Here is a 20,169-nt window from a genome sequence, read left to right on the forward strand (position 1 = left end):
GCTCTTTTATCAGCTGTTACATTTAGATACATTGTAATGTAAGCAGACCATTCTCACTGTTCTATTAGCCCCGCCCACTCAACCCCTCAGATCACATGACCACGCTGCCGACCTGAACGCAAAATAGTTCAGCCACGCCGGAAGTCACGTGTGTCTCACCTTGGAGACGGCGGAGTACGCTTTTCCCTCTGATGCGCTGACCCGGATGTTGTACGTCCGACCTCTGACGTGGCATAGCCTGATTGGTTGGCGGCCGCTCAGTGGGCTCTCTGGGAGCTGCGGGTGGGAGTCCGCCGGAGAAGCTGCTAATGGAAGGATGAGGCTCCCCGGAGATTGAGACACCCCGAAATCCGAGAGGAGACGCCGTGTCCTTCACGGGCTGAGCGGTGTGCACCGTGACTTACGGAAGAGAGAAGCCGGGGTGAGAGAATGGTGACATCAAGGGGGTGATGACTGGTACGGGGGGAGAGACGGCCGATAAGATGGAGAAAAGTGTATGACAGAGAGGAAGAGACCGGGTATGGAGGAGACAGAGACAGCCCGTGACAGAGAGGGAGAGAGACAGCCCGTGACAGAGAGGGAGAGAGACAGCCCGTGACAGAGAGGGAGAGAGACAGCCCGTGACGGGGAGAGAGAGAGAGCCCGTGACGGGGAGAGAAAGAGAGCCCGTGACGGGGAGAGAGAGCGAGCCCGTGACGGGGAGAGAGAGAGAGCGAGCCCGTGACGGGGAGAGAGAGAGAGCGAGCCCGTGACGGGGAGAGAGAGAGAGAGCCCGTGACGGGGAGAGAGAGAGAGCCCGTGACGGGGAGAGAGAGAGAGCCCGTGACGGGGAGAGAGAGAGAGCCCGTGACGGGGAGAGAGAGAGAGCCCGTGACGGGGAGAGAGAGAGAGCCCGTGACGGGGAGAGAGAGAGAGCCCGTGACGGGGAGAGAGAGAGAGCCCGTGACGGGGAGAGAGAGAGAGCCCGTGACGGGGAGAGAGAGAGAGCCCGTGACGGGGAGAGAGAGAGAGCCCGTGACGGGGAGAGAGAGAGAGCCCGTGACGGGGAGAGAGAGAGAGCCCGTGACGGGGAGAGAGAGAGAGCCCGTGACGGGGAGAGAGAGAGAGCCCGTGACGGGGAGAGAGAGAGAGCCCGTGACGGGGAGAGAGAGAGAGAGCCCGTGACGGGGAGAGAGAGAGAGAGCCCGTGACGGGGAGAGAGAGAGAGAGAGAGCCCGTGACGGGGAGAGAGAGAGAGAGAGAGCCCGTGACGGGGAGAGAGAGAGAGAGAGAGCCGTGACGGGGAGAGAGAGAGAGAGAGAGAGCCCGTGACGGGGAGAGAGAGAGAGAGAGCCCGTGACGGGGAGAGAGAGAGAGAGAGCCCGTGACGGGGAGAGAGAGAGAGAGAGAGCCCGTGACGGGGAGAGAGAGAGAGCCCGTGACGGGGAGAGAGAGAGAGCCCGTCCGTGACGGGGAGGAGAGAGAGAGCCCGTGACGGGGAGAGAGAGAGAGCCCGTGACGGAGAGAGAGAGAGAGCCCGGGGGGGGGGGGGGGGGGGGGGGAGAGAGAGAACCCGGGGGGGGGGGAGGAGAGAACCCGGGGGGGGGGGAGAGAGAGAGCTACAGTGTGTGATGGGGAGACAGAGAAATACAGACTGTGAAGAGACACAACCCAACTGGTAACACCTACTTGTCAATTTGACAGTGTGTGAGAGACGGTGAGCATGTGACAGGTGGAAAGAGCGACAGCTTGGGGGGAGGGGGAGAGAGCGACAGCTTGGGGGGAGAGAGCGACAGCTTGGGAAGAGGGGGGGGGAAGAGAGGAGGGGGGAGAGGGACAGCTTGGGAGAGAGGGACAGCTTGGGAGAGAGGGACAGCTTGGGAGAGAGGGACAGCTTGGGAGAGAGGGACAGCTTGGGAGAGAGGGACAGCTTGGGAGAGAGGGACAGCTTGGGAGAGAGGGGACAGCTTGGGAGAGAGGGACAGCTTGGGAGAGAGGGACAGACAGAGGGGGGGAGAGGGACAGCTTGGGAGAGGGGGAGAGAGGGACAGCTTGGGAGAGAGAGAGAGACAGAGGGGGGGAGAGGGACAGCTTGGGAGAGGGACAGCTTGGGAGAGGGAGAGACAGAGGGGGGGAGAGGGACAGCTTGGGAGGGGGAGAGAGAGGGGATAGAGGGACAGCTTGGGAGAGGGACAGCTTGGGAGAGGGACAGCTTGGGAGAGGGACAGCTTGGGAGAGGGACAGCTTGGGAGAGGGACAGCTTGGGAGAGGGACAGCTTGGGAGAGGGACAGCTTGGGAGAGGGACAGCTTGGGAGAGGGACAGCTTGGGAGAGGGACAGCTTGGGAGAGGGACAGCTTGGGAGAGGGACAGCTTGGGAGAGGGACAGCTTGGGAGAGGGACAGCTTGGGAGAGGGACAGCTTGGGAGAGGGACAGCTTGGGAGAGAGAGAGCGTGTGACAGGTGGGGAGAGAGAGGGGGAGAGAGTGACAGCATGTAGATAGAGTGAGGGGGAGAGCATGTATAATGAAGGAAGAGAGTACGGTGGAGAGAGTGTCTGAGGGAGAGTCACATTGTATAACAGAAGGAGAGAGAGCGACAGCGAGTCCTTCAGACTCTCAGGATCCCCGTCTGCTTTGGGGCTGAGTTCACACACAGCAGATTTCATTCAGTTTTTGTGCAGTTGATCAGTGCGGGGAGCGTTGTGTGTGCTGTTAGTGTCCGTCCAGTGCTGATGTATCTACAGGTACTAGTCATGGTACCAGCAGCGTCTCTATACTGTACAGGTAGCACTGGTCCTACATACTGTACATACCGCAATATGGCTGCAGCGCCCAGGACATGTCATTGCTGTAGACTACATGACACAAGAGATTAGATGTATAAAAAGCTCGGGGGTAGATAGTGACATATACAGGCGGGTGTAAGAGCAGGAACAGCACCCGTTACAGAGCGGGTGAGGGGTCTCTGACAAAATACCGTAATGTAGGAAATCCACATTATCAGAGTATGCGGACTTAGCAGTAATACCCCCTATAGCGCCCCCCTCATGACCAGGCCAGGGTACAGTATGATGTGAGGGAAGGATTGGTTCTGCATTGCTTATGCAATGCCCCCATAATCTTAAAGGGAACATGTCACTAATTTTGGGGCCCTGTATCCCCCTGCGTGAATGGATCAGCGATCGAGCATGTACTGCACTGCACACAGCTATCTCCTCCAGTCCCATAGAATTTAAGTGGACGTGTAGTGCGCATGCTTGACCGCTGCTCCATGGAAAAGGGGGATGGGTGCAGTGCTCCAGACAACAAAAAAAAAAAACCTAGTAGCCATTGGCTTCTGAACTGAAAAATTTAGGAGCCAAATTTAATTTTTTGTCGCCAAGTCGAAACCGAATCAAAATTTTGGTATCGTGACAGCGCTGCGCCGATCAGATCGGCGTAAGGTTGTTTCGATACCAAAATTTTTATTCGCTTTCGTCACCATAAAAAAGTATGACGATACTCAATACCATGCAAAAAATTAAAAAAACACAAAAAAAAGCCACGTGCATTTCGCATTTTATGAAACGTTCGGCCCATAATAGAACAGTCCTATCCTATTTTTTGGGGTGACCTTTGATGACAAGGTGACAAAAAAAATGGCGAATCACATAGTTTTTATTTATTTATTTCTGTTACGGCATTCACCGCATAGGAGATATTTTTTTTATAATTTAAAGGGGTTCGTCGGGGTTCAGAGCTGAACCCGGACATACCCTTATTTTCACCCCGGCAGCCCTCCTGAGCCTAGCATCGGAGCATCTCATGCTCCGATGCGCTCCCTTGCCCTGTGCTAGATCGCGCAGGGCACGGGCTCTTGTGTTTTCAATAACACACTGCCGGGCGGTAACTTCCGCCCAGCAGTGTGTTCGGTGACGTCACCGGCTCTGAGGGGCCGGCTTTAGCTCTGCCCTAGCCGTTTTACTGGCTAGGGCAGAGCCAAATCCCGCCCATCAGTGCCGGTGACGTCACCGGGGTTCCTGTCAGCCCCATAGAGAGCCCGGTACGTCACCGGAACTCAGAAAAATGCCTTTGCCCTGCGCGATTTAGCGCAGGGCAAAGGAGAGCATCGGAGCATGAACTGCTCCGATGCTCATGTCAGGGGGGCTGCCGGGGTGAAAATGGAGGGATGTCCAGGTCCAGCTCTGAACCTGAACAACCCCTTTAATAGTTTGGATTTTTGGGACGCAGCGCTATGTAATATGTTTATTTATTTATTGTTTATATATTTTATATGTAAAATTGTGAAAGGGGGGATTTAAACGTAATTATTATTTATTTTTTTTACTTACTATTAGGCCCCTTTCACACGGGTGTTGCGGATTGGGGCCGGATGCGTTCAGGGAAAATGGTGCAATTTTGACACTAAAATAAGTCAGTTTTCACTGCGATTGCGTTCCATGTTTGCATTTTTTTTTTCACGCGGGTGCAAAACATTTTGCACGCGCGTGAGAAAAATCGGCATGTTTGGTACCCAGACCCGAACCCGGACTTCTTCACAGAAGGTGTTGTGTAGATTTTATTATTTTCCCTTATAACATGGTTATAAAGGGAAAATAATAGCATTCTTAATACAGAATGCATAGTACAATAGGACTGGAAGGGTTAAAAAAATTTTTTTTTACTCCCCTTGATCGCGCAGCCCGGCTTCTCTTCTGTCTTCTTCTTTGAGGAATAGGACCTTTGATGACGTCACTGCGCTCATCACACGGTCCATCACATGATCTTTTTTTTACCATGGTGATGGATCATGTGATGACGGATCAAAGGTCCTTTTCTTGTGCACAGCAAAGAAGAAGACAGAAGAGAAGCCGGGTTGCGCAATCAAGTGGATTAAGGTGAGTTACATTTTTTATTTTGTTATCCCCTCCAGCGCTGTTTTACTATGCATTCTGTATTCAGAATGCTATTATTTTCCCTTTATAACCATGTTATAAGGGAAAATAATAATGATCGGGTCTCCATCCCGATCGTCTCCTAGTAACCGTGCGTGAAAATCGCACCGCATCCTCACTTGCTTGCTAATGCTTGTGATTTTCACGCAGCCCCATTCACTTCTATGGGGCCTGCGTTGCGTGAAAAACGCAGAATATAGAACATGCTGCGATTTTTTTTTTTTTTTTTTTTTTTTTTTATTTTTTTTTTTTTTTTTTTTTTTTTTTTTTTTTTTTCACGCAACGCACAAGTGAATGGGTCAGGATTCAGTGCTTGTGTGAAAGGGGCCTTAGCCCCTTTAGGGGCTGGAACCTGTGTCCTACTCACTCTTAGGCCCCTTTCACATGGGCGAGATTTCTGCGCGGGTGCAATGCGTGAGGTGACCGCATTGCATCTGCACTGAATCCGGACCCATTCACTTCTATGGGGCTGTGCACATGAGCGGTGACTTTCACGCATCAGTTGTGCGTTGCGTGAAAACTGCAGCATGCTCTATGTTGTGCGTTTTTCACGCAACGCAGGCCCCATAGAAGTTAATGGGGCCGCGTGAAAATCGCAAGCAAGTGCGGATGCGGTGCGGTTTTCACGCATGGTTGCTAGGATCAAAGTCTATTCACTGTGTTATTTTCCCTTATAACATGGTTATAAGGGAAAATAATAGCACTCTTTAATACAGAATGCTTAGTAGAAGGTCAATTGAGGGTTAAAAAAATAAAAATAAATGGACTCTTCTCCTCCAATTGATCGCGTAGCAGCCGGTCTCCTGTTCTTTCTTCAGGACCTGTCAAAGGACCTGTGGTGACATCACTGTGCTCATCACATGATTCATCACCATGGTAATGGACCATGTGATGAGCTCAGTGACGTCACCACAGGTCCTGAAGAAAGAACAGGAGACCGGCTGCTACGCGATCAATTGGAGGAGGTGAGGTCATTAATTTATTTATTGGCACTGCGCCACTAATGTTTATTATACTGGGGTGTTGGGGGGGGGGGGGGGCGGGGGCACTGCACCACCAATGAAGATAACTGAACTGTTAATACAAATACAGGAGGCGGGTGCCAGAATCAAATAGCCGGCACCCGACCTCTCTATGACAGGGAGCTGCGATCCGCTGCAGTTAACCCCTCAGGTACACCGCACCTGAAGGGTTAACTGCTGCTGATTGCAGCTCCCTGTCATAGAGAGGTCGGATTCCGGCACCCGCCTCCTGTATTTGTATTAACAGGTCAGTTATCTTCATTGGTGGCGCAGTGGCCACAGCCCCTCCCTCCTCCTCCCGTCTCTCCCTATTAGCGGCGGCAGCAGCACAGACGGGAGGGAGAGACTCCTTCTCCACTCCGTTGCTGAGAAGAACATCGGCGGCGGGGCAGAGAACTATCATCTTCTGTACTCTGCCGCTGTATATAGCTGCAGAACTGCGGCGGAGGGTCTAGTCGCAAATGGCGACAAGACTAAAAAGTCTTGTCGCCATTTGTAAATTCCAAGTCGCATTGGCGACCATTTTGGTCACCATCTGGAGCCCTGTGGGTGGGCACAGGACCTCCATTTTTGCCATGGGTGGGGGTCCCACTCATCTAACAATTTTCCCTATCCAGTGGATAGGGGATAACTTTTTGTAGCTGGAATTTAATATTTTTTTTATGAAATCGTGGAGTGCACTGGAAACATTCAGTCTGGCCACTGCCACCACTAGGGGGAGCTTCAGAGATTATTGCATACCTGATCATTTAGCTTAATCTGTAAACAGTACGCAGGGAGCTCCCTCTAGTGGGGGTGACAGGCAGACAGAATTGTAGTATTGTCCTGTGTCTATGCAAGGGATTTGGAGCCGTTTCTGTTTTTTGAGTTCCCAGTGTTCAGCCCAACGAAGGGGCCGATTGGGTTGTCCAAAAAAGTTAGCTTGTCACCTGTCCATGGGATAATTGATGGGACTGATGACGAGTAGCGGGACGGTCAGGCACGCGCTCTGCTGTTGCAGGCAAACTCTTGGAGATATCGGAGCTCAGTAATCGGCTGTCAGCGGCAGTCCCATAGACTTTGAATGAAGCTGTATTGCACATGCTCGACCACCACTCTATTCAGACAATGGACATGGCTGCTTTTCGGCTCTGCTGTGTTATGGCACTGGTATAGTCAGGGCTGCAGCTCAGCGACATTGTCCTTTGGAGTCTGAAATCCGCCTCCGCTTAGAATCAGGCCGTTTTATAGAGGCGCCATCAGCCTTTAGATTTAGGGAACAGAAGTGGCTTTACCTTACAGGCAGTAGAGGAAGTTGTGCAAATGAAAAGATGTGCAGATTTCCTGATGCCGGTGGAGTCACGTGGCGCTCAGCAGACGGGCACCTCGCAGCACATCGCCCATGTCCCTGATATGCAAGGATATTACAGCTGGAGCTCCCTTGTAAGGGACGCTAAATGATGGGAGGGATGTTATCAATTGATCAGGAGAAACGGGGTCCCGTCTCCTCCATTTAGAGCGGCTCAGAGGTTGACCATGGGAAGGACAGGTACATTGCAGGATAGTCTTCCACAGTCCCAGGCTCTGAATAGAACTGCAGTGTGCATGCTTGTCCCCTAGGCCATTTAGATGGTGGAGATAGCACTCCTGAACATTGGGGGTCTGGATCAGACTGCGGATAAGTGCTGAGCGTCAGTCTTGATACAAGCCCTCCACTGCTTAAAAGGGTTGTTTGAGGGTCAAGAAATTAAAGTTCTGAAAGAAGCGCCTAGTGCTGACCTGGGAAATCTCCCGCTGCAGTGCTGCTCCAGTGGTCCCCGTCAGGCTTTGGTTATTTTCCCAAGGTTATTATTGGCCACACAAGCAGAGGTGACCTCTGCAGCCAGTCACTGTACGGCATGTGGCTGCTGAGGTCCGAGATTAAAGGGGGTGTTAATGTTGATGACCTTTCCTCAGGGTAGGTCATCAGTATCTGCTCAGTCAGGGTCCAGCACTCACACCGTGTCCTAGGTTAGAGACATCAGGTTCATCGGTCACACGGCCTAGTAGGCACAACTCGCTCCTATCCAAGTGAATGGTTCTGGGTTGCAATACCGAACACGGCCTCTATACAACGGGCGGCGCTGTGCTTATGCTGCTAAGAGGCTGCAGCGCTCAGGTGAACCCCACGGCCTCTTCAATCAGCTCCCCGGGTGTCGGACCCCCACCGATCAGGTATCGATGACCTACCCTGAGGATAGCCATCTTGCGGATGTACAGCTAATGTAAAATAAACATACCCCAGTGGGAACCACCAGAGCACGGGCAGTGGGGGATAGAAGAGAAAAGTAATGGTGGTCTTCTATTATTTTATGAAATTCCCTTCAGTAAAGTCTGCACAGATCAGCAGTACGAGTGAAGACCATAGTACAGTCATGTAATATACCGCCATATCCTCTTTCTCCACTTATGACTGCCTCTTTTGCCTTCACCCCTTTTTTACCTTTATATTTTTACCTTTATATTGTTTTACATTGTTCTAACATTGCCATTTTCAATGAAGTGATGGTTGTATATGTTGCTATATATATATACAAATCATTGACATTCGTAGATTTGTGGCACAAGTACGCATGTGCTGATCATTGTTTTCTATCTTACCCTAATTAGGAGTGAGTATACAATTACGATCATCAGTTTGTTATAAATACCTACCTTTCCCTTTTATTTGCGATTTATTTTATTTTTAAATATTTGATATTCCAAAAATAAAGGCTTTTATATAAAATTTTCCCTGTGACATCCAGATATTTTGAGTGCCCTCCAATCATTTTCCTTTCTATTGAACCAGTTCATTAGGGCAAAGGGTGTTGCCCCGGGAGAAAGCACAATTTCTCTGATAAGTGCCTGTTGGTGAGCTACTGGAATTATATTATTATAATTTTTTTTTTATTGCATTTTACTCATTAGGGGCTATACATAATTTTTTCAGTTTGTCTTTTATTAAAAATATTGAGCCGTTCTGTCACAAAGGGATAACTGTTTTTCTAGCTGTGTACATCCTACTTTCACTTTGTGCCGGTCATCTAAATAACCCTGGTCTCTAAATTACTAAGAGGTCATAAACACTTATTTAATTCGCATCCTTATCAGTAAGATAAGGATTGGGCTTTGAGTGTTTATAATGTCAGAGAGCAGAGATAAGGAGCCTGTTGGCTCCCTGTCTGACGGAGCAGATAGAAAATTCAGATCCTGCTAATAGAGCATCTCAGGCCTGTACAGAGAAAAGGGCTCCATATTTTTAGTCAGGACCAATTGAAAAAAAAAAAAATGAGTACAATGTACTAATAAAAAAAATTGCCCCCAAGGGTGTCCATAGCCTTTAAGTGCACCGAGGGCAACCCCCAGCCACTCTGTCTACCCTTTCTCCATCTGTTTCCTCTGACAGCCCTTTCCTTTTACTGCGAAGGTGACAGGGCCAGGTGAGATGGGGTTGGCAGACGGAGCAAGGGTGCACAGAGTAGCTTGGGCCCGCCCTCGCTGCACTTATCAGCTCATTTGCATATGGATTAAAAGTATTTTTTCTCCAGAATGAAGCTAAGTGATAGTTATCATTACCCTCAAGTGACAAGAGATTTGCTAATGTGAACGCACCTAGACCTTCCCATAAATTGTCAATTTTTTACACAATTTGGTATCTAGTTTTCAGAAAATCCTTGGCACCTATCTCGACAGGGGTGTGTGGCTTTGTGGGAAGGGGCATGACCTATCACATTTTTGCCAAAATTGCTCCCCAGTTATAATGAATCCAATCCCTTTAAAGGGGTTTACCCCATTACATATCGTTAGGCTGCTGGGCTCCACTGGAAGCGCAGGGATCAGATGAAGAGTTTGGAGACCTCGAGTAGTCCCCATAGACCCACCAGCAGATTGCGGTAGAATTGACAGCATTGCTAATTATGTGGCTGACCAGGAATTGGGGAGGGGGGGGTTTATCATCACCTCGTGCATTAGCGTTGGCAGACTGTGCCGTATCCAAGTGTTTTCTGATTACTGACTGCTTTTGTTACTCCGCAGGTTGGGGGGAGAGGAGAAGACTCTAAGATGAGTAAGAAGCCTCCGGTTCGCCCTGGAATCACATTTGAGGTTGGCGCTCGTTTGGAGGCGCAGGACTACCTGCAGAAATGGTACCGGCAGCTTTATTATTCACACTTGTTATTTCTTGCTGTTTTCACTCTTGTTTTTGTAGTGTGTACTCTAGTGTAGACCTGGTTGTATGGGGCCGGGTGGGGGGGGGGGGGGAAAGGACACGCCACTGCTGGGACCTCCCGAGTCCACCACTAATGACCACACTGTGACTGCCACTCTATAAACACTCCTCCACACTGCAGTGATGTGGTATAGAGGATTTAGGACCTCTGTCCTGGAAATCTGGGTCTCCTCCAGTGGTCAGACTTTTGGTTCTTATCCTTTTCCTTTTGTTTCACTTTTTTTTTTTTTTTTTTTTACTATATGGAACCATATATTTTTTTAATATGTTTTTATTTTCCGCTTGTAGGATTTTCAAATTCTATTTTCTGTTCATGATTAGGGGGGCGTCCATCTTGCCTGAGCTGTTGCTCTGCTCCATTAACGGTATTCAGAGATATTCTGTACAGTAGGCACCGGACCATAGGAACCTGTGGAGATGGCTTATTAGCTTCTATGTGAGAGTGTTGTGGGCATGCTCTGTGAGTTGGGCGGAGGTCATTGTGCAGGCTGTGGACCATCAGCTTCTGTGAATGCTGAATATTGTGTACACGATATAGGTGATACTTGGCACTGTAATCCTACCTGTGATGATAACGAGAGGACTGCTGGGAAGTGATCCCTACAGAACAGGAAGTGCCAACCTCTTGTGGGGGGCACAGTGGAAAGGGGAAAAATTCAGATTGTGTTGTTTTTGTTAAGAATAGATAGTGACTTTGAAAATGAGAAACATAATCATCAAACATTCTTAAAATAATATGTTTACCATTAAAAATGGGATTTAAACCATGTTCCCTTTAGTAAACCTGGCCCATCCTCAGGAGGGAGTCCGACTCCCAGCACCCCTGCCGATCAGCTGTTGGAAGAGGCCGCAGTGTCCCGTGAGTGCTTGGGCCTCTTCCTAGGCCAGCGACCTCTCCATACATCGGCCACAAGGCCTCTGCTCATCCCAATTCAAGTCAATCGGACTGAGCTCCAATACCAAGCACAGCGGCCATACGAGCAATGTGATTGGTAAGCTGTGAAGAGACCGGAGCTCCGGTGAGCGCTGCTATGTCTTCAGGCGGAGATGCCGGGTGTCGGACCCCCGCCAATCTGATATCAGTGACCTATCCTGAGGATACGTCATCAGTATTAAATTCCCAGAGAACCCCTTTTAATAAAAAGTGATTAAAGAGTTCAGGGCTGAAACAATTACTCGATTGAATTGAGTAATTCGACACCCAAAAAAACTTTGATGCAAATTTTTTGCACCGAACATTCATTTGTGTCACGTGATCACAGAGTGGGAGTGAAGCGCTTGCTATTACTCCCGCTCGGTGGTCTCCCGCTGGCCTGCAATACTCACCTTTCCAGCAGGGCCTCCAGACACTACTCCACAGCACATCCATGGTCTCGCGCTGTACTGACCTCCTGATGTACGCACGCTGTGACCGGATGGGCTGCTGGCTCTGGGGTGGGGGAGGGCTGCTGGCTCTGGGGTGGGGGAGGGCTGCTGGCTCTGGGGTGGGGGAGAGCTGATGGCACTGGTGGACAGTGGAGCTGATGGCACTGGTGGATAGTGGAGCTGATGGCACTGGGGTGAACTGAAGCACTTGGCTCATCACTCAGGGGGGAATGAAGGGTGTTGGGGACTTTTTTTTGCGGATCCGCAATTTATGGACCGCGAAACACATACAGTCATGTGCATGTAGCTTTAATGTGATACTTGGAACTGTAATCCTACCTGTGATGATAATGAGAGGACTACTGGGAAGTGATCCATACAGAACAGGAAGTGCCAGCCTCTTCTGGGGTGCACAGTGGAAATGGCATAGATTCCGATTTAAAAAAAATAAAAAAATTTAAGAATAGATAGTGACATTGAAAATTAGAAACATTAATAATCAAACATTCTTAAAATAATATGTTTACCATTAAAAATGGGATTTAAACCATGTTCCCTTTAGTAAACTTGGCCCATCCTCAGGAGGGGGTCCGACTCCCAGTGGGGGAGAGCTGCTGGCACTGGGGTGGGGGAGAGCTGAAGGCACTGGGGGGTAGTGGATCTGCTGGCTCTGGGGGGAACTGAAGCACTTGGCTGATCACTCAGGGGGGAACGAAGGGTGTTGGGGTCTGATGAGTTTTTATAAAGGAAAACAGTCTACTAATTAATGTTTTCTTATTAGAATACTCGATTAATCGAGGGAATACTCAATTTCTAAAATAATTGTTTACTTCAGCTCTAAAAGAGTTGTATATATCCCAACTTGGTACCAATAAAAACTACAGTGCTACTTGCCCGGCCTCAATGTCAGCCCTCACTCGGTGTAAGAATCTGGCATTGCAAGGCTAATTTTTTAAAAGGTTTTTCAGCTTTTATAGCATTTTTGTAATTGTAAGAATCTGTAGTGAACAGTGTAAAAAAGGCAGACGTTTTTTCTTTCTTCTGCATTTGTCCTCAAGTTAAAAAAAATAACTTAAATTAGTAAATCCATAAACTTTCTGCATAAAACCAGACATAATGCATCTACCTTCACCTAAAAAAAGCCATATAACGGCATGCTGTGATGTAGGGCAGCAAGAAACAAACATTTCTTCTTGTCCAAAAGGTGGAAAATGACGTGGTCCTATGTCGCTGAGGTTTGGGTACTATAATATGCGGTTCTCTGGTTGGCAAAGCGATTTCTTAATGCCAATGGATGTTGTAAAGGATATACCGTATTTTTCGCTTTATAAGACGCACCCCCCCCCCTCAAAAGTGGGGGAAATGGCAGTGCGTCTTATAAAGCGAATGCTGTCATTTTTACTTATCTGACACTGATACTTTGCCGGCCGCTATGCTGCACAAGCGCGGCCTGCGATGTATTAGAGGAGACGGAGGAGGGGCTGGTGACCGGCAACTCGCAGCGGGGCCCGGTGCAGTCACGGGCTCCGCAAAGCAATCTTCATATGTAAAGTATAGTCATGTAATCCTAATTAAAGTAGCGCAATCCTCTGCAGTAGTGCTTACTATCAAACTACTGTAGCAGGCAGGCCAGCCGCGTAACGTCACTCACTCCGTCACGTGCCTGCTCCTCCCACTTTATTAATGAAGCAGGCATGTGACAGAGCGAGTGACGTTGCGCTGCCGGCTGGCCTGCCTGCTACAGTAGTTTGATAGTAAGTACTACTGTAGAGGATTGCGCTACTTTAATTAGGATTACATGACTATACTTTACATATGTAGATTGCCGGTGTATTGGGGTCACTATTTACACAGGGACACTTATGGGGGGGGGGGGGGTGTCTCTGGATGACACATACATATATAGCATAAGATACTATATACAGTGGGGGAAATAATTATTTGACCCCTCACTGATTTTGTAAGTTTGTCCAATGACAAAGAAATGAAAAGTCTCAGAACAGTATCATTTCAATGGTAGGTTTATTGTAACAGTGGCAGATAGCACATCAAAAGGAAAATCGAAAAAATAACTTTAAATAAAAGATAGCAACTGATTTGCATTTCATTGAGTGAAATAAGTATTTGAACCCCTACCAACCATTAAGAGTTCTGGCTCCCACAGAGTGGTTAGACACTTCTACTCAATTAGTCACCCTCATTAAGGACACCTGTCTTAACTAGTCACCTGTATAAAAGACACCTGTCCACAGAATCAATCAATCAAGCAGACTCCAAACTCTCCAACATGGGAAAGACCAAAGAGCTGTCCAAGGATGTCAGAGACAAAATTGTAGACCTGCACAAGGCTGGAATGGGCTACAAAACCATTAGCAAGAAGCTGGGAGAGAAGGTGACAACTGTTGGTGCGATTGTTCGAAAATGGAAGGAGCACAAAATGACCATCAATCGACCTCGCTCTGGGGCTCCACGCAAGATCTCACCTCGTGGGGTGTCAATGGTTCTGAGAAAGGTGAAAAAGCATCCTAGAACTACACGGGAGGAGTTAGTTAATGACCTCAAATTAGCAGGGACCACAGTCACCAAGAAAACCATTGGAAACACATTACACCGCAATGGATTAAAATCCTGCAGGGCTCGCAAGGTCCCCCTGCTCAGGAAGGCACATGTGCAGGCCCGTCTGAAGTTTGCCAATGAACACCTGAATGATTCAGAGAGTGACTGGGAGAAGGTGCTGTGGTCTGATGAGACCAAAATAGAGCTCTTTGGCATTAACTCAACTCGCTGTGTTTGGAGGAAGAAAAATGCTGCCTATGACCCCCAAAACACCGTCCCCACCGTCAAGCATGGGGGTGGAAACATTTTGCTTTGGGGGTGTTTTTCTGCTAAGGGCACAGGACAACTTATTCGCATAAACGGGAAAATGGACGGAGCCATGTATCGTGAAATCCTGAGCGACAACCTCCTTCCCTCTGCCAGGAAACTGAAAATGGGTCGTGGATGGGTGTTCCAGCACGACAATGACCCAAAACATACAGCAAAGGCAACAAAGGAGTGGCTCAAGAAGAAGCACATTAAGGTCATGGAGTGGCCTAGTCAGTCTCCGGACCTTAATCCAATCGAAAACCTATGGAGGGAGCTCAAGCTCAGAGTTGCACAGAGACAGCCTCGAAACCTTAGGGATTTAGAGATGATCTGCAAAGAGGAGTGGACCAACATTCCTCCTAAAATGTGCGCAAACTTGGTCATCAATTACAAGAAACGTTTGACCTCTGTGCTTGCAAACAAGGGTTTTTCCACCAAGTATTAAGTCTTTTTTTGTTAGAGGGTTCAAATACTTATTTCACTCAATGAAATGCAAATCAGTTGCTATCTTTTATTTAAAGTTATTTTTTCGATTTTCCTTTTGATGTGCTATCTGCCACTGTTACAATAAACCTACCATTGAAATGATACTGTTCTGAGACTTTTCATTTCTTTGTCATTGGACAAACTTACAAAATCAGTGAGGGGTCAAATAATTATTTCCCCCACTGTATGTGTCATCCACAGATCCCCCCCCCCCCCACATAACAGTGTTAACCACAGACCCCCCCCCATAAGTGTGTCATCCCCCCCCCCCCCATGAGTGTGTCATCCCCAGATCTCCCCCCCCCCCATGAGTGTGTCATCCCCAGATCTCCCCCTTCATGAGTGTGTCATCCCCAGATCTCCCCCTTCATGAGTGTGTCATCCCCAGATCTCCCCCTTCATGAGTGTGTCATCCACAGATCTCCCCCTTCATGAGTGTGTCATCCACAGATCTCCCCCTTCATGAGTGTGTCATCCACAGATCTCCCCCTTCATGAGTGTGTCATCCACAGATCTCCCCCTTCATGAGTGTCTCATCCACAGATCTCCCCTTCATGAGTGTCTCATCCACAGACCTCCCCCTTCATGAGTGTGTCATCCACAGATCCTCCCCCTTCATGAGTGTGTCATCCACAGACCTCCCCCTTCATGAGTGTGTCATCCACAGACCTCCCCCTTCATGAGTGTGTCATCCACAGACCTCCCCCTTCATGAGTGTGTCATCCACAGACCTCCCCCTTCATGAGTGTGTCATCCACAGACCTCCCCCTTCATGAGTGTGTCATCCACAGACCTCCCCCTTCATGAGTGTGTCATCCACAGACCTCCCCCTTCATGAGTGTGTCATCCACAGACCTCCCCCTTCATGAGTGTGTCATCCACAGGACCTCCCCCTTCATGAGTGTGTCATCCACAGACCTCCCCCTTCATGAGTGTGTCATCCACAGACCTCCCCCTTCATGAGTGTGTCATCCACAGACCTCCCCCTTCATGAGTGTGTCATCCACAGACCTCCCCCTTCATGAGTGTGTCATCCACAGACCTCCCCCTTCATGAGTGTGTCATCCACAGACCTCCCCCTTCATGAGTGTGTCATCCACAGACCTCCCCCTTCATGAGTGTGTCATCCACAGACCTCCCCCTTCATGAGTGTGTCATCCACAGACCTCCCCCTTCATGAGTGTGTCATCCACAGACCTCCCCCTTCATGAGTGTGTCATCCACAGACCTCCCCCTTCATGAGTGTGTCATCCACAGACCTCCCCCTTCATGAGTGTGTCATCCACAGACCTCCCCCTTCATGAGTGTGTCATCCACAGACCTCCCCCTTCATGAGTGTGTCATCCACAGACCTCCCCCTTCATGAGTGTGTCATCCACAGACCTCCCCCTTCATGAGTGTGTCATCCACAGACCTCCCCCTTCATGAGTGTGTCATCCACAGACCTCCCCCTTCATGAGTGTGTCATCCACAGACCTCCCCCTTCATGAGTGTGTCATCCACAGACCTCCCCCTTCATGAGTGTGTCATCCACAGACCTCCCCCTTCATGAGTGTGTCATCCACAGACCTCCCCCTTCATGAGTGTGTCATCCACAGACCTCCCCCTTCATGAGTGTGTCATCCACAGACCTCCCCCTTCATGAGTGTGTCATCCACAGACCTCCCCCTTCATGAGTGTGTCATCCACAGACCTCCCCCTTCATGAGTGTGTCATCCACAGACCTCCCCCTTCATGAGTGTGTCATCCACAGACCTCCCCCTTCATGAGTGTGTCATCCACAGACCTCCCCCTTCATGAGTGTGTCATCCACAGACCTCCCCCTTCATGAGTGTGTCATCCACAGACCTCCCCCTTCATGAGTGTGTCATCCACAGACCTCCCCCTTCATGAGTGTGTCATCCACAGACCTCCCCCTTCATGAGTGTGTCATCCACAGACCTCCCCCTTCATGAGTGTGTCATCCACAGACCTCCCCCTTCATGAGTGTGTCATCCACAGACCTCCCCCTTCATGAGTGTGTCATCCACAGACCTCCCCCTTCATGAGTGTGTCATCCACAGATCCGCCCCCGTAAGGGTGCGTCATCCCCAGATCCGCCCCCGTAAGGGTGCGTCATCCCCAGATCCGCCCCCGTAAGGGTGCGTCATCCCCAGATGCCCCATACCACAGACCACCATTAGTTCAAAACTAATTTCCTCCTCAAAAACCTGCGTCTTATAAAGCGAAAAATATGGTAATATATACTTTATATGATGTAACTGGACCATATGACCTCCTGGCCGCTGATCCTTCAGTTACTCTAAATTGAAGACAAAACAGAAGACCCTTTTGGAGCTCGATCCAGTTGGTCAGATGTGTAGACAAGAGGGAAGAATCGCAGTGGTGGTCGCCGCCAGGACTCGCTCATCTTCTCTCTTTAGGGTCTTTTAGGTTTGTGTGTGGGGAGGCTCCTGCTACAGCCAGTTGCCTTACAGCCAGACACAGGACAGTAAGGAGGAGGAGGGTAGTCATGGCTGACCTACCGAGACCCAGAGAGAAGATTTTCTTTTATATATCTCTGGGTTTTAATTATAATATGAGGCGTAGTAGGACCAAGCAAAAAGGAAGCGAGAAAGGACTGATTTTCTTTTTTTCTTTTTTATTATCTTTTTGTGCATTTTCTGTGTTTAATGTTGCTTTAGCGCTAACCACACTTCAAGAGTTGACACTTGAGCTCAACCAACAGGACTTCCGTATATAGGGGGACTATCTACCCTTCGTATGGATTGGGTTTTACCCTCTCCTTGATTCTATTGTTTTCCTTGTAGTCAGCAGTACAAAAGGTAGCAAAATATCCTTTTTTCACAAGGATCTAAAGACCACGCCAACCCGCCAGTGGTACTGCATGTCAGAAGAGGAGTTTGGCGGGGAACAGACAAAAGTTTTTTTTTTTAAAGGGTTATTCCTATCTCATTGATCCTATTTTAATTTGTTATAGAAGTGCCTGTGAGCATTTTTGTAATTATGTTCCTTTAGCAAATCCCTACCTATCTTGGAAAAAATCTTTCAATCCTACCCCACTGTTGTCTTCTGGTATCCACTAGATACGGCCACCGCTTGTGTGCTGCATCAGTGGGCCGCGCCTGCGTAGAACACGTTTTCTTGCCATGCATGCGCCATGGTGACCTCTTCCTGGCCAGTATAGTACAGAGCCGTGAACGCGCATGCGCAATGGTGACTTGTTCCTGGCCAGTATAGTACAGACGCGCATGCGCAATGGTGACTTCTTCCTGGTCGAGTATAGTACAGAGACACGCATGCGCAATGGTGACTTCTTCCTGGTCGAGTATAGTACAGAGACACGCATGCTCTGTATGCAGCGCAGCTCTGTACTATACTCTGCCAGGAAGAACTCACCATTGCGCATGCGTGGCTCTGTACTATACTGGCCAGGAAGAAGTCACCCTGGCGCATGCGCGATGGCGTGCATGTTGTTCTCATTTAGGCAGTACTATGCTATTAAAAAAAATTGCATACAAAGAATTGTCCTTTTTGTAGCGGTCAGTACAAATGATAAGACCTCCTTTACAGATAAGGTAATCCATGGCCAGTTTACAGCTGCTGTGAGGGGAAGAAGGCATCTCCTATTATAATAGTAGGCGTAGAATTAGGATAACCACCTGACAGGTCTATTGTTCTTCTGATCGGTCTAGATAAAGATACCCACAGGAGCATTGCACTGATTAGTGTGGTGTCTGATGCTCTAAAGCAGTCACTGCCGGGGGGGGGGCCCGCATTGATGGTCTGCCCGAGAGAGTTAAGGGAGACTGTCTGCTGTGCTAAAAGTCCAAACAAAGAGGGAGGTAAGAGCTGGGACAGGAAGTAGAATCCAAGGAGAGACTTCCTAAAATGATATCCAGGAAACCATCCACGCATTTTTTATAAAAAATAAAATAAAAAAAGACATAGAATATTCATATATCGGCTGTCAATATGCGATACAATTTATTTTTTTATTGACGCGTCCCTTTCAGCTCCCTCCACTTTCTTAAACCTCAGAATGGAATAGTAATAAAAATGTATTGTTTTTTTTGCAGCTTTCGGCCCAATTTGGAAATTTTTACAAAAACCTCCGCCGTATCACTGAGATTAGGAAAATTGCGGCAGAAGCCATAGCAAGATAAGAGTTGTGTGAACACACCCTAATGTGATGACCCCCACCTCCTCTGTTACTGCGTAATGTGGCCAGTTTATTATTATATTGAGAGGATGACTGAAAAATGTCTATTTACAGACAATTTTGGGTTGCCAAGTCTGCATAGCCGCTGTAGACCCTAAACAGTACGACATTTTTAATGGCAACCATTTGCATTTTTGCAAGGATGTTCAGATGCATCGAGCAATAGCAAAATTATTTGCAAAAACGTACGTAGCCTTTAAAGGGGCCGTCTGAGATTTCTTAACCCCCCCACGAACAGATCATTGTTGTCCATGGCCTTTGTGTGGGATTTAAAGAGCATACATCAGCATGGTCGACCCTATTAAGCCGGACACAGTATCTAATAATCATGCTGATGAAAACGAAGCCTCATTAATATCTGTATGAAGCATGGTTCCAGACAAAACTGTCCTTTTATTAATAAGCTAGTTAAAGCACCAAGGGGATGGCCAGAGCCTATTGAGCACCTGTTTGTGAACACTCCAGCAGCCTTAGCCACTCCCTCTCCCCTGGAACCCATAGTATGTCTAGCCCTGTCAATCCAGGGGAGGGGGAGTGGCTAAGGCTGCAGTAGTGCTCCAAGGACTCTGGCCAGCCCCTGAAGTCTTTCACTGTTTTACAGTCTATTGGTCTTATGGCCCCACTGTACAACTTTGGGGGCCCCTATATATGTATTCAAATACACCTTTGCCCTCTGTGGAGCTAAACCTCAGCAGGTACCCATATTTTGTTCCTCCCCTGATATTTTGCTACAATGTATTGGTGCAGGGTAAATGTAGCAAAGTGGAGTCCAGACTGTAAAGCTCACAGAGGATTGTTCAAACTGGATGCAATGGTAACAAACCCTCAGCTAGAGAATGACTGACTAGATCTGTTAACGTTTTCATTCACTGACTTCAAGCAGAGGTTTTAAAGATGGCGAGAAATCAATACAATTATTATATTAGAAAGATGAAATTTTTCATTAATAAAGCGTTACTTTTATCAAACTGAAACCCCTCCTTTTGAAAGGATTGTCCAGCATAGATATACACTACTAAAGTTAGGGATATTTGGCTTTCGGGTGAAACTTATGAAAAGCATAAAAA

The 20,169-nt window shown here is 48.4% G+C and overlaps 1 protein-coding gene across 1 annotated transcript in view; it reads left to right on the plus strand.

The window, feature by feature from the left end:
• Positions 1–257: 257 nt before the first annotated feature.
• Positions 258–20,169, plus strand: part of PHF20L1 (PHD finger protein 20 like 1) — a 99,513-nt gene continuing 79,601 nt past the window's right edge. The window contains 2 exon segments of the mRNA XM_044293980.1: positions 258–421; positions 9,972–10,081. Coding sequence (XP_044149915.1) covers positions 9,999–10,081 — 83 coding nt within the window. The 5' untranslated portion in view covers positions 258–421; positions 9,972–9,998.

Source organism: Bufo gargarizans, chromosome 5, assembly GCF_014858855.1.
Source record: "Bufo gargarizans isolate SCDJY-AF-19 chromosome 5, ASM1485885v1, whole genome shotgun sequence".
Lineage (NCBI taxonomy): Eukaryota > Metazoa > Chordata > Amphibia > Anura > Bufonidae > Bufo > Bufo gargarizans.